Here is a 13,855-nt window from a genome sequence, read left to right as displayed (position 1 = left end):
GGTTGAACGTCACTAATTTTTATCTCTTAGCTTTATACTAAATTTATTTAGGGTGCTTATACACATGATTTAGTGGTACATACGACAAAGTTGAGAAATCTAGAGACTTATATATACACAAAGTATACACAAGATCACATGATCAACTTTACATTGAGTAAGAGGCCACTCTCCAACGACAACTAAGATGAATCTTCAATTGGCTCATTAGATGATTACTTCTGTTGCAATAGGCCATTGGCTTTGCATGAGCTCGCGTGGTCGTCGGTCTTGTGTTTTGTCATAACTGTAGATTTAACTATTGATTTTTTTTAGATGGTTGTTTTTGTGTACTAGACGACACTGGACTTGTTATACGTTTTGTAAGTGAACGGTCGAAAACGTTAGAATCATTATTTGATAGTCCAATGTCAAAAATTACAAATTTGGGTCAAAAGTTTATTTTACTCAGGTTAGATCCAACTACTTAGATTTCAAGGCGAGCACTATGACCACTCGAACACCCATTTTAACCTTACTCGGAATAAACATACAACATGTGTAGTTATAGTCTGTATGATGGAACCTGTCTCCTGACCCTGTCTACATGGTGATTGATTAAATGGTTTATGGTCCGGGTTGGACTTAGGTAAACGAAGGGCCAGGAGACATGTTCCACAATACAGACTATAACGTCATTGCCATTAATCCACTCTTACCTAAACCTTAATATTCTCTGCAAAGCATAGTGGTTCTACCAATGACCTAAGTACTGAGGGTAAATACTCCAAAGGCGTGAACTTAGATACCCATATATCTTCAAATATAATTGTAATGCAATACGTCTGCAATGATAGTTCCAGTAAAGTTTTAATCGACTCCAGACGTGAAGGTAGCTAGCAGACGCCACGCGCCGCGGTCGAACAGCTGATGTGGGGCCTGCGGTCATCATGACCGGTCGGACTCCAACTCTAGTGTCTACTGGCTCTACGGTCCAGATGCCATCGTCTGATACCGGCGATCATGGTCAGACAAACCTTTCACTTAAATACTGTATCTGTACGAGTGTCTCCAGACTGAATGCACACCGCTGGAATTATATAGTTGGATAATTCAATGATATCTTTACATTACATTTTCCAGAAGAGTTACATAGTTCTATGTTCTCGACTAGACTTTTACAGTATTCTTTTATTCTGAGCCTAGGACACTTTTTTCTTTAATTAAGTAGTACTTTGCTACATTCTAAAAATAGTTAAACAATTACATAAGATTTATACGCTGACGCATCAGAGTGCATTTTTAAGTCAAAGATGAGTAAATTTAGTGTTGAATGAATGAGGACGATGGCAACTTTAAAATGATTGGATCCGCTGGTTATCTCAGCAAGACTTATTTGTTGAATGCTCAATAATCAGGGACACCTGCATCCAGTATATAACAACTAAAGCTACTGACTTTTTGGAATCGAACAAGCGATTTTGTAATCACTAGGCAAACTTCTTCTAATAACACCACTAAATAGCTTAGAAGACCTTGATAAGGAAACAGCGGAAATACACTGGGAATTTACTGAGAAAATTACCAATACTGTAGTCTTAAGTTAAATTTTAATAGAACCCCCACATTTTAGTTTTGGAAGTGCCGTGGAAGTCAGGATCATTTTAAATCAAAGGAGGGTAAATTGTAGGTGTCAGATAAATCTTCCCCTCCTCTAATCTACGTTTGATTTCTCATCGACGCCTCGGGTGTAAGGGTCTTTGTCGCGGTCTGGTTGCTGCAGAAGAGAAACTTTCCCTCCATCTCAACTTTTGTAACCTTCCCGCCAGATTTGAAACCTGTTGGGACTTTTCATATTGATTTTTGTAAATTCGAAAATTATTGACCAAGGAAGTGCAGTTTGAAGATTTTATTTGAAGAGGTTTGGATTTGGAATAGTCGTATGCCTTCTCTATCAAACTAGGAGATACTGGTATACTACTGATTGCTCCTCACCTGTCCTAGAGTCCAGATGTATTGACAATTTAATATCTATAATTGACTATCATCCGAACCAAAGAGTTCTAGAGTTAAAAAGAAAAATGACCTGTATGTTGAGTATCTCCCAAAACTATCTGCTTGTGACTTTTCCATCAAACAAGATATTGATATCATTTTGAGATGCATTAGGATAGCTTATTGAGTGGCTTTGTTTGGACTAGGAAAATCCCTTTTTTAGCCCAATTTATGTTAGAACTTTTTGAGATTTACAAAACCTTATTGGAAATAGGTAATTTCTTTGAACATAGTAGATCAATATTAACAGTAAATATGATTTAGCTACGGATTTGTTGTGTTTAAATACTACAATTAACTTTCATTACTACGAAAGTAGTACTTATTAAATACCAAGTATGTGAGGCATTAAACAATTGACTAGATAACTCTACTGTAATACTTTTTTTACTTCTTTATAATTCTCTGCATATTATACAAATAACTCCACAAAAGCTACACTTGCCAAGTCTTCAATCGTATCAACGTTCGCATTCCCATCCTTGAGCAAATTCGATCTAACATTCTGAGATAAGGCGAGTTTATAGATGTAATTTTTGTCCAACTTACCACGCTCGACTCAGTTGGTTTACAATAAAACTTTGCCCAACTGTAATGTTCGTAACAGCAAAGTTCAACTTTGCTCGCCTCTTTATTTGTGCCATCTGAAGCCGAGAAGTACTTAAACAGATTAAGTTCATGATTCATTTTATTTTGTCTGCATGGACTCTAGTTGCATTTTCAAGTTTTTTTTAGGGAATGGTCAAAATGCTAGTGATTTTGATCATGCATCAACCCACTTTTTTCGTATTTTATTATTTTATTGCGTGCCAAAGATTAAGTCAACATTTTGACCATTGACTAACTTAATCGAACCACCAGTCAAGACATTTTATTCAACGATGTAGCCTACAGAATAAACTAACAGTAACGACGGTGAAATATAGCCTTATCTTATGCAAAAATTTTAAATCATAATGCGTAAAATCTTAGAAATAAGCTTGTGATGGGCATGATAGTTTGTTCTATGGTGAGACTTTTGGTAAAGTTTGGCCAATTAAACCTCTTAAATGCATTGAGTAACATCGTGCTGTGTAGTAAAAAGAAGTGCAAAGAAATATTTAAGAAATCATACCTTAATATTTTTTTTTGTTTTTATTAGCCTAGAGATTATTTTTACTGTACCTCATTATTGTACCTATTTTTACGCCAATAAGCTGTATTTTAGCTATGTATTTTCTTAAGTAGCTACAATAAATATTGACACTTCATTAATAACTTTCATTACCCAATAAAACCCAAACAATAATTCGCAGTAGGCTCAATCAAAGAGAATAAAAGTTCGGTAAAAAAAGAAAGAAATCAGATGATCGTTAGATTAGGGGATACAGTTAGCCAAGTATCCATATGCCAATAAAAGGAGTCTAGATTCGATCGAGAGCAGCCTCTTATCACAACGACGCTATAACACTAAAGCCTCTGTTTTCTTCTCTAAATGTTGCCTCTCGTGCTATCGTCTGCTCTAAATGACGCATCTTAAAGCCTTTACGGTGCCACTGAAAACTTATACAGTTCCGTTGGGTCAAGTTTGTTTCTAGGGAACGTGTGTAAGTTGAGGTTTGGATTAGCTAAAGATAAACTTTGTTTAGTTTCGAACTATTTACAATCGCGAAGAAATTTAAACGAAAAGGTTTCTATATAATAACGAAAACATTGTTTAGCAACGTTAGTTTCTGACGACCTTAGGTCAATCTTCTTCTGAAGGAATCAATCATGTGTTTAAGTAAAATTGCAAAGATTCAGACTATTTATGTATTGTAGAGTGTTATTCGGTTATAACGTAATTGCCTATACGGTTTAACGTAAACAAATTAACGAGCCAGACCTTCAGCAGTTAAAGCAGATAGAGAAAACACTGCGTTAAGAGTTTTTTGATTAAATTAAAAACAATTGATCGCCTGAAAAAAATCATTTTTAATTGTATAACGGTAGGAGCCTCGAGTACCACACATGTGCACGTTTTTGTGTACGTTTTCCAATATAGGTAGCTAAATCTACTACCATAATGTGAGATTAGAATTCATATTATGCAATCATATGAGAAAGTTGGGCTGTTACTCCAATATTTTGGACGTTGCTATAGGAGGTTTAAATAATTATGTTTACAGTGGATGTATCAGTGGTCTGGGATTCAGTAAGAGAAGGTCGGTTTCGGTAAGCGTCAAAATTACGAAAAAAAGGATTTTGAACCATTTTCCCTAAACCCATGTGATCCTTTTACTTAAAATACACCTGGCGTTGACACGTCATAAAACACTAAAAAGACGACTAAAGACACAAATATGGTAGCTTAAACCGAATGCTACTGGAGGTGCCACCCATCGTATCAATACATAACCCTCCCCGCTATATCATACAAATGCCCCATATCATGTGATATTTCGCGGGACAAACAGACAGTGCCCTTGTTGTTCCGTTTTACTCCCTTTTTCAAAATGGGCGCGGAGGGTTGGGAACAATGCTTCCCGCTCTGGCAAAAATAACAGTCGAATATAAGGGCTTTTAGACCGCCATCGAGCCGCGCGTCGCTATGAGTGAAGTGTCTGTAAAGCTGAATGTGTCGTTACAATGGCAGTAAAATGAGGCTTAACTTTACAAACAGGACATATAGTTGAATCTGTTTTGTTTGAGAGTTACAGCACCTTACAGGCTCGTAAATTTTGTTTATGAACGTGAAAAATTAATAATGAGGTGCACATTAGTGTTGTGTACTATAATAAATGTACTATAAAGAAATATTTCTAATAATCCTCGCTTATGTGTGTTTGGAATTATGTTTCAATACATTCAATCACCCGATTAGCAAAGCATAGAAGACAACTAGCACAACTCGGCGTGGCTTAGCTCACGAACATTTAAATTTTAAAGCTAAGTGTTTCATCTGGTAAAAGATCATTTAGAAAAATAATACGGATAGCTTGAAAATAAAACGTATTTTTACTAAATCCGTTGATACATAATCCACAAAGGTAGTTAAACATTAACAAATGTTACTACTAAAGGTTAACTCTGGGAGAACTTCTTTATTCACTTATGAATGTTGTAGAACCTCCCATATTATATGTTGTATTATTTGTGGATGCAATTAACCCTAAAATCTCTTGATAAATCGTTAATAACAGTTTGGTGTGAAAATGCGTAAAACGTTTGTAAAGTGTACACTTATGAATACACATTTGCTCACACACCCGACGATCCTTCTACACTAGGTGATATATTAATTTTTTTACCTATTCTAAGACATAACTTCCTAAACGACGAATCTAACTAAAAATAAATACACTACTTAGGCTGAAGAGGATAGCCTAGACCTAGACCTAAAACAGCCACCATAGGTTTTCTTCGTCTCAATAGAACTTAACGTCAACACCATACACAAAGAACTTCTTTAATTCCAAAACAGTTTAGCTCCTAATTGTACCCATTGATACGGCACGAATCCAACAAACTCTTACAAAAAAACTATTTTGCAATCCGAAGCGGAACCCCCTTGATTAAGTAGACCCACCAAAAGCCCCGCAGAAACTACAAGTCTCGAAGTTCTCTTAATTAATCTGCGGAGCTCGCGGCACGCCGGGACCACCGATGGCTATCTGTTGCTAATGAAGCTTGTTAGAGGATGTGCAGAAGGATGCAGGATGGAGATGTCCCGCAGGATAAAGTCCTCCAGGAGAGATCCTGGGCGTGTCGCAGCTAATGATGGCCGCCGGGTCTCCCGACCGGGGAATCGGAGGAAATGAGGACCTCAACGATCTTTCAAGAGTCTCGTAGGGGTTAACAAATTGAGATTTAACAATCTATGCAAAGCTGATTTAGTTTTTGTGTTCCTTTTTCTACTGGTATTTTTAAGTTCTCACGAGAAAATGGGACAGACCATTGATTTTACTATCCAATGGTGAATGTTCATCAAATACCAATTGGTAGCCTAATAACAGGATTGAACCAGCAGCCTTTCAATTTGAAGGCAATCACTATATCCACTAAGTCATTCGTTCCTAAGATATTAGTGATAGCCTTTCTAGTCCACAATTTTCAAAGGCTGCTCTTCTTGTAGCGACATGGTTACACTATGTTTAGGCTATCCTTATACAATGAATTAGTTGAAATACCTTCATCTTCTATGCTTCTGACAAGATTGACGAAATCGCGTTCTTAAACTCCAAAGTCCAAGACGATCAAGATATCAAACTCAAGATGTCCCACAAATTAAAGCAATTCGAATGCCAATGATACTTTTCACATTTCAATTTACAAGTACCACGTTCCCCATCGCATGAAAGAGCCTCACTTTTACTGCAACAATTGATTACGTGGTATCATTTTACAAAGGGTTGTCGGGATAACGGACCTACAAGGGGATCTTCTCTTTCTTTATATTGTTACGCCCCGGAAATGAAAGGGTTCTATTCGGTTATAAAGAAGGGTGAGATAAAGGAGACGCAGATTCGCTTTCCTATTTAATATAATGCAGTTTAGTTAACGATAATTAACTGGTGCGTTACACGAACCATAACAGTGTTGAGTTGATTTAACAATTTAAATATAGTTGTTGATACAGGATGTTTTTTTACACAACCCAAATATTACAAATACTGTGATGCACTATTTAACGACGAAACAAGCTTTAGTTGGTAGGCTATTTTCTTTACTTCATTGTCGATCAGCTGATATGTATTGTTGCATAGTTATCTATGAATAATAATAATTTACTGTAAAAAAACTCAACATAAGTTAGTGTTTTCGCAAGCTCAAATAGTATGTACATATACTACATTAAAAGTAAATCATTAGTTTTACAGTATGCAAAGAAAAGTTTTAAATTAATTTTCCATGTGTGATTCCAGTATCTAAAAAAATAAACTATTCATAGAATTGTCAAAAATTGTTTCAAATCGAAACTGAGGAAAACCAATAAAACGTAGGCCTACAATAGATACACAATTTGAGCGAAAACACCATATTGATTCTTATTTACAATTAATTTCCAATAACACTAAACCTCAAAGACATCTACGCATCAATGCATATTAGCTGATCGGCAATAAAGTAAAGAAAACAGGGATACCCACAAATGAGCTTGTTTTGTCGTTAAAAGGCGTTTTTTGGTACATGTAATTTGGGTTGCGTAAAAAAAACACACCCAGTATAATGTTTCTGTTTAGGGTTAGAAAGAAGTTAACCTCACAAAAGAAGACGTCCATGAATTGAGAGACTACCTAGATCTTTACGATTGGATCATAAAGTTTATTGTATACAATAGACATTTTCTAATCAAAATTTTAAACATGTCTTGGGTTTCAACTACGAAAATATAGTTTTCTCCCAGGCAAAGTACAGGCACTAATATTTACCGAGTTGAGCTTTTAGTTGGCTATGTACTTTGGCGCGCCGCTGAAATGAGATTTCGTTGTAAGTGTGATGTCATTGCCAATGTTTGACCGGGTACAGTGTGTTGCCTTCCTGTGTGAGAAGTGACTGGAATACTGAGTTGTTGGTCAAAGGATGGCCGCGCGATGCCAGGATGTGTCTATGTGGGAAACATTGGTAAGAGGTCCTGGAAACAGGATAAAGGACCTCCCGGACTACTCGGGCTAGGAATGATCAGGAAATATTTCCTTATGTGACTGTAAGTTTTCATGGTAGGGTACGCTGTTTGTGACATCTTCTATTTGTTGATGAAGATTCAAATATTTCAACTAGAACACAAAGGAAGGCAGCTGAAGAAAATGATGGGACCACTAGGGTTGTTCGAACCATTTAAACTGTAGTATGCTGAAAAGTAGACAGTGGTAATTCATTACCTTTTTCATTATGAGTAGAAAGATGAAATCGATAAAAAGTGACAAAACTAAATCAGTTCTCACAGCTTACCGATCTAGAAGAAAACCCAGAAGGTGGTGCATGGATAAGTAGAATTACCACGTACTCTTTTTTGACGATCCCAAAGGCAGGTCTGTAGCACCCCACTCCCATCACCACAGAAACGTTAGGTGTTCCATATCAAAAAATCAAGGCCGCTGGCAATAATATACACCAAAGTTTTTTTCTTATTAAGGAAGCTATGTAGGCTATGTCTAGCGCCTTAAAGGTTCTCAAATAAACCATTTGTAACATATGGGTTTTTTACTATCCTTTCGTTTTTAAAAACCTTAATTACGTTCATCATCTAACACGTGATAATAAACTATATAATCACAGTTGGATTGATAACAAATCCAATATAATTCAAACTATTGTCAATTTTTATAACTTCTAAAGTTGATTAAAAACATAAATCGAGAGAGATGAAATCTGCATTTTAAATAAACCCGGTCTGGAACACTGCAATTCCAGGGAAACTAGGACAAGTAGAATTGCTCGCTTCTGAATGGTGTAGTATTTCTGAAACCCATCGTATTGTGAAATAACAATTGGGCGAAGGTTCTATTTCTCTATCTTTGCTAAAGTATAAATTGCAGGACAACCAAAGTATGAGTTTTTATACATGAATTGCGGTAATTAATTCTGCATTTGCCATCAGCTTAAAAGATATTGTACATTTGTCAATCGAAATACTAAAATCGTTACTTGAATTTAAAATTATGTGAGCTCCTTAAGAAAATTTACGTGTCAGAAATTCGACTCAAAACAATTTGTGCCGCATCAAAAATCGTGTACACCATGATTTTAGTATATCGCAGAACATAATGGTTTGTAACTTGTAGTCTTGGGTTGGATATTACATGTTTCAATAAATATTTTATACATTTTCCACTAATTGTAAAACGCCTAGTCTAAATAACGTTTCAGTATCTGGAATTTTGATACCTTTTACGTGGGTGGGAGTTTGTAGTAATCTAGTCATGTTTAGCTCTCTTTTCCACCCGAATACGAGATCATATCCTGGATAACGTCATAAAATTTGTGTTTTACTAATCGGTAAGTTTGAGTAAATAAAAATATGTATATTAACGCTTGAAACATTAGTTTACACTCCCAAGCCAGTAAATATCAAAGATGGTACGTGGTGGTCGATTTCGATGTGGACACTCCAATCATCATCAAACCCAATATGTGAATGACATGTTCAGTGCTGTCGAAGAAGATATTTTACTAGTTGGTTATGGAAAATTTATGAAATAATATTTCAGTTAAGTCAAACAATTGCCGACAGCAAATTTTAAACAAAGGATATTTAAATTATTTTCAAAGAAGAATAACCTTTATTTAGACCTACTGCAGGCACTGATTGAAGAGATTGAGGAAATATACAAGAGGTGAACCTGTATTTTTATATCAATTATCAAGGACCCGGTTCCAGTAGTTGCCTGGTTTTATAGAAAGGTATGCACGAACCTAAACTCTAATCTAACATCCAATACACAATGTGTAAATATCAGGTTTAAGCCCGGGTATCTCAAGATTTACAAAAATCGATAAATTATAGTAGGATATACTTGGTAGCTTGTATAATAATGTGTGGATTTGAACAACCGTCTATTGACGGTACAATATCTCATTCGCCCACGCCATCACAATCTCTTTAAATTTTATTTTAATAAAACCTTTAGTGCTGCGTCGCAAAAATCTTTGATTTCCCATTACTGGCAAATCGAATTCCGACGGTTTTCCATCCCTATTCTCGACTCACCGAACCTTTTATTGTTGTCCCCTTCCTGAGATTCCTAATTTGAAAATGGGCCCTCTAGGGTCGTTTCCCAATTTGCATCACAATCTTAGGATCAAACAAATCTCAATACAAGAATGCAATTTAGGATTTGTATTAAGAGGGATGATCTTTGAGTTTGCAATGATGTTTGAACTGACGATTGTATTTTGTATGCATCAAAGACCAAACTTTTGATTAAATAAATTTCCTATCCAATTTGAGGGTTGTTAGTGTGGTTGTGTTGCATTTATAGAGCTACTATGTATCTTTTGGTTATACCTTATCAATACAATAGTTGTATGGGTACCCAAAGAGTAAATCCTTATAAGTAGAATTTGGTTGCTGATTTAGTTTATCCTGTAACTCACTGTTTGGGGAAAATTTTAGCAATAATATATATTTTGAATACCCTCCAAGATCCATGAGGTGTATGTATGACGTTAATTCAATTGATTTAATTCTCATTATTGATTTTAAAAATACGAACCATCACGAATATTTTTTTAATTCATTCATCATCCTCTATGTTAGGTCTCCTAAAATAGTTAAACAGTATCAAAGTCAAATGAGTAGGACTTCACAAAAGTTGAAATTAAAAATGAGTAGGATGAATTCAGTTGTTAAGATAACGAGCAAATTGAGTAAGCTCCGAACGAGTAAAAAAAACAACTTGTAGATCAGGCTGGACCATATGTGTATGTGTATGTGTAACTTAAAAAAAAGTGTAAAAAAACTGATTAAGTTGTAAACCCCCCTTTTTCGAGTAGGGAACCCCCCTTTTTACACTGTAATCACACCTATATCCTAAGAGGTGTAAGCTACAATATCTTTGACTATCCTAATATAAATACATCCTTTATCGTAGTGTAGTTTCCAAATGGTCCGAAGAAGGATAGAATTAAACCAACTGGAACTGGGTTTGAAAGACAGAGCTGGTGAGATTACTGTTGATCCCCTTCCCCCCCCCCTTAACGCTTATCAATGACTGATAACATCTGTCGACCTCCCACATAGACCGAGGCTAAGCCTGGATTCGAACCCGTGACCAGATAACACACATTAGTGCTGCGATGTATCCCAAAACATTGACTGTGGCAAATCTGTAATAAGCGACGTTTACCTTGTAATTTTATGGTTTATTGTATTATAAATACGAGCTGTTATGTTGGTCACTAAAATTATCAGCTGTTTATGATTATGGAGGAGTCATGCATGAATTTTACCATTACATTATTGGAATATTGATTGGACGTCTGAAAGTATTTTGACGCTGATAATACTGTAGTTTGCTTGTTTATGGATAGGCCTATATTTTGACCGAAATAAATATGTTTATTTCACAAAAAGCTAACCTTTTACTAAAAACCTAATTTTATAATTTATCCTGTAGCAGCAAACCTATCAGACATTTTAAAGCATATACTATATTATTGTTTAAATCCAATCAGGCAAATGTAAATTCGCTTAGTTTTCAGGTCTGCTGCACCGGTCGTAGATCAAATATTGAATTGCGCTTTCAATCATCTATTGTTGATAAGATATCAATTAGGTGCACTTACACTAAATGCACTTTAGTGTTGGTATCTTATCTAGGCCTATTTGATTACAAAAGTTCATTACCCTTTTTAACACGCTCTATAATCTTGATAGTGCTTATTTTAAATGTATGGATACTTTTAATGCATTAGGAAAGGAAGTTCAAATCTAAAATATTTTACAATCAAATATTTGTAACGTAACGTTGTACTATAATCAGCACTAATTTTTGTTACAATCATAATTTATAAGTAGTAGTAGTGTGATTCCTTAAACACTTTACTACTTAATTAAACTAACTTAACCTAATTAAATAGTAAAATTCAACTCACCATTTGTTCCAGAGAGGTTTAAAATCCAAACATAAAGAAGTACACTTTGCACTGAGAGTCTAGCCATTGTACACTTACACTGAATACACTAACACTACACTCGCACTAACACTTATCTACACTAACACGCAGTTCGGAACTGAACTGACTGTGGGAACTACAACGCTGCTGGAAAACATGATGCATATCTGGAAACAAAAAAACAGTATTAGTTTTTTAATAACATTGGTTATAATATTGGTATAAAATAAAACTTGTAATCAAGGTCTTCTTATAGAGGTTTGCACATTAAATTAAGAGTACTGTATAATAATTATGAATATTTTAAAATGATACTGGTTATCAAGGGTGACTTGTTATCAAGGGTCCTCCTATCGAGGTTCCACTGTACTACTTTCCATGAACGATATTACTGTATGTTTAATTAAGAACGCCTTCAGCCAAACATTTATGTATTGTAATGTACTTAAGGAAACAAGGATAAACTACAAACGGACTGATGTATTTTTGGAGGAATAAAATATATCAAACTACTGTATGAGTAATAAATATCTAAATATTTAGGTAAGTCTATGATCCAACAAAATTTAATAAACGGTATGATAACAAAATTAATGAATTGGCTAGTACAGAAAAGGTCCGTAAGTATGGCTTAATGGGGAACTCTTTGAGATTAATTATAAAGACCATTCATCTCTAAACAAGTGTATCTATTGATGAAACCTTGTAAGCACTAAATTACTTCAAAGTAATATTGATTTTAAGATTATAAAGTAACCGTTTCAATCAATGAAGCTTTAAACATTTTATCAATAACTTCATCAATGTTTCATTATTGATTTTATTTTTATTGTACATACGTATACAACGTTAATAAAACAGTGGACAAAGTACCGTACTCATTAATATCAACAGAATTAACTAAATCCACATTGATTTGGAAGTTTATATAAAATCTTGTAGGGTATTTAGCCTAATCGTCTAGTAACAAGATAGGTTCGTACTTGTATTCTCGATTCAAATCCTAAGCTATCATCACAATAAACAACATTAAGAGACATAGAAACAAACTTAAGGAAAACATTTACCTGGTACTTCTAATTCTCCAAAATGCTTACAAACTACACATTCTAAAACTACACTAATAGAAAAATCCACAGATTGTTTGTACAAAAACTTTACAACAGTTTGTATTTTAGCGAGTCCGATGCTCTTTTCACCTTCCAACAACAACCGGAGTTCGACACGACCACGGGGCGACTGACAGAGACAGCAGAAAAGGTACGCCGCGCCGACAGCCGGAGTACTTCGGACTTCGGGTGATTCCGGCACAGCCCGAACAATGCCGAAGTTGGCCGAAGTCTGTTAAATTAATCCACTGTTAGGACAACTTGTTCGGCTGATCTCTTCTTTATCAGAGATTTCCATGTGTTCAAGAGGTAATCGCCTGGAATGGGCCGGGTCGAGTTTTAGGAGGCTTGAAAGAAAGAAACTGGTCGTCAAAGATTCTGAGATGGGAAATTGTAATGTGTTTGACTCACTGGTTGAAAATTACACTCTACGAGGTAAATTTTGTAAGATTACGTAGGTACAAGTTTGTATACGTAGGTGTCAAAACGTTTTACGAAAACATATGTGAGATTATTATTAGATTTGATAGTCCACACATCATTTAGATTTGTTTACTATGTCACATTTAAAGCATTTTATCCAATGTAAAACTTAAATAAATAAAAGTAGGATACTTCAGAAATTTAATGTTGAAACAATACTTCTTGAGACTAGTGAGCGATGATAATTAACAATTGTTATAATTTAATAAAATCGACTATAGATCGTGAATTCATCTTGCTGAAACATAAAGATGACATTTTTGCTGTTAAAAGACAGTACGGAGTAGAAGGATGAGATGGGCAGGACAAGAAAAGAAGTCATCTCTTTACCAAAGAAAGTACTGGAGAACAACCCAGAAAGAAGACTTGGTGGACCGAAACTGAGATGGTGAGAAAAAATAGAAAAGGGCATAAGAAAACTGGGAAGAAGGAAGGAGGACGCAAGATGCAGAGATGTATAGAGCAGTGTGTTGGGGAGGCCAAGAATTATGGACCAGTGGCCACAGCAGTAAGTAGTCAGTAAAAGCAAAGACATATAAGAAAATTTCATTGTATAACAAAACAAAACCATCATTCACGTTTGTCTTTGGTGATAGTGGATTTACGTAGTTATTTTTTTGTGATTTGTCTTGCTTTAATGTATGCATCTTTTC

General features: G+C 35.2%; 1 protein-coding gene across 1 annotated transcript in view; it reads right to left on the bottom strand.

The window, feature by feature from the left end:
• LOC129002623 (roundabout homolog 2-like) overlaps positions 1-12,803 on the bottom strand; it is a 267,217-nt gene extending 254,414 nt beyond the window's left edge. The window contains exons 1-2 of the mRNA XM_054430569.1: positions 12,678-12,803; positions 11,590-11,777 (exon numbers count right to left, since the gene is read on the bottom strand). Of these exons, the coding sequence (XP_054286544.1) occupies positions 11,590-11,656 (67 nt within the window). The 5' untranslated portion in view covers positions 11,657-11,777; positions 12,678-12,803. The remainder of the gene's footprint in view (positions 1-11,589; positions 11,778-12,677) is intronic.
• Between the last annotated feature and the right edge of the window lie 1,052 nt (positions 12,804-13,855).

Source organism: Macrosteles quadrilineatus, unplaced genomic scaffold, assembly GCF_028750875.1.
Source record: "Macrosteles quadrilineatus isolate MER2022 unplaced genomic scaffold, UCM_ALF_1.0 Scaffold_9__3_contigs__length_116548681, whole genome shotgun sequence".
NCBI classification, from domain to species: domain Eukaryota; kingdom Metazoa; phylum Arthropoda; class Insecta; order Hemiptera; family Cicadellidae; genus Macrosteles; species Macrosteles quadrilineatus.
The sequence above is the reverse complement of the archived record's forward strand: the minus strand, read 5'-3'. Positions and strand labels throughout refer to the sequence as shown.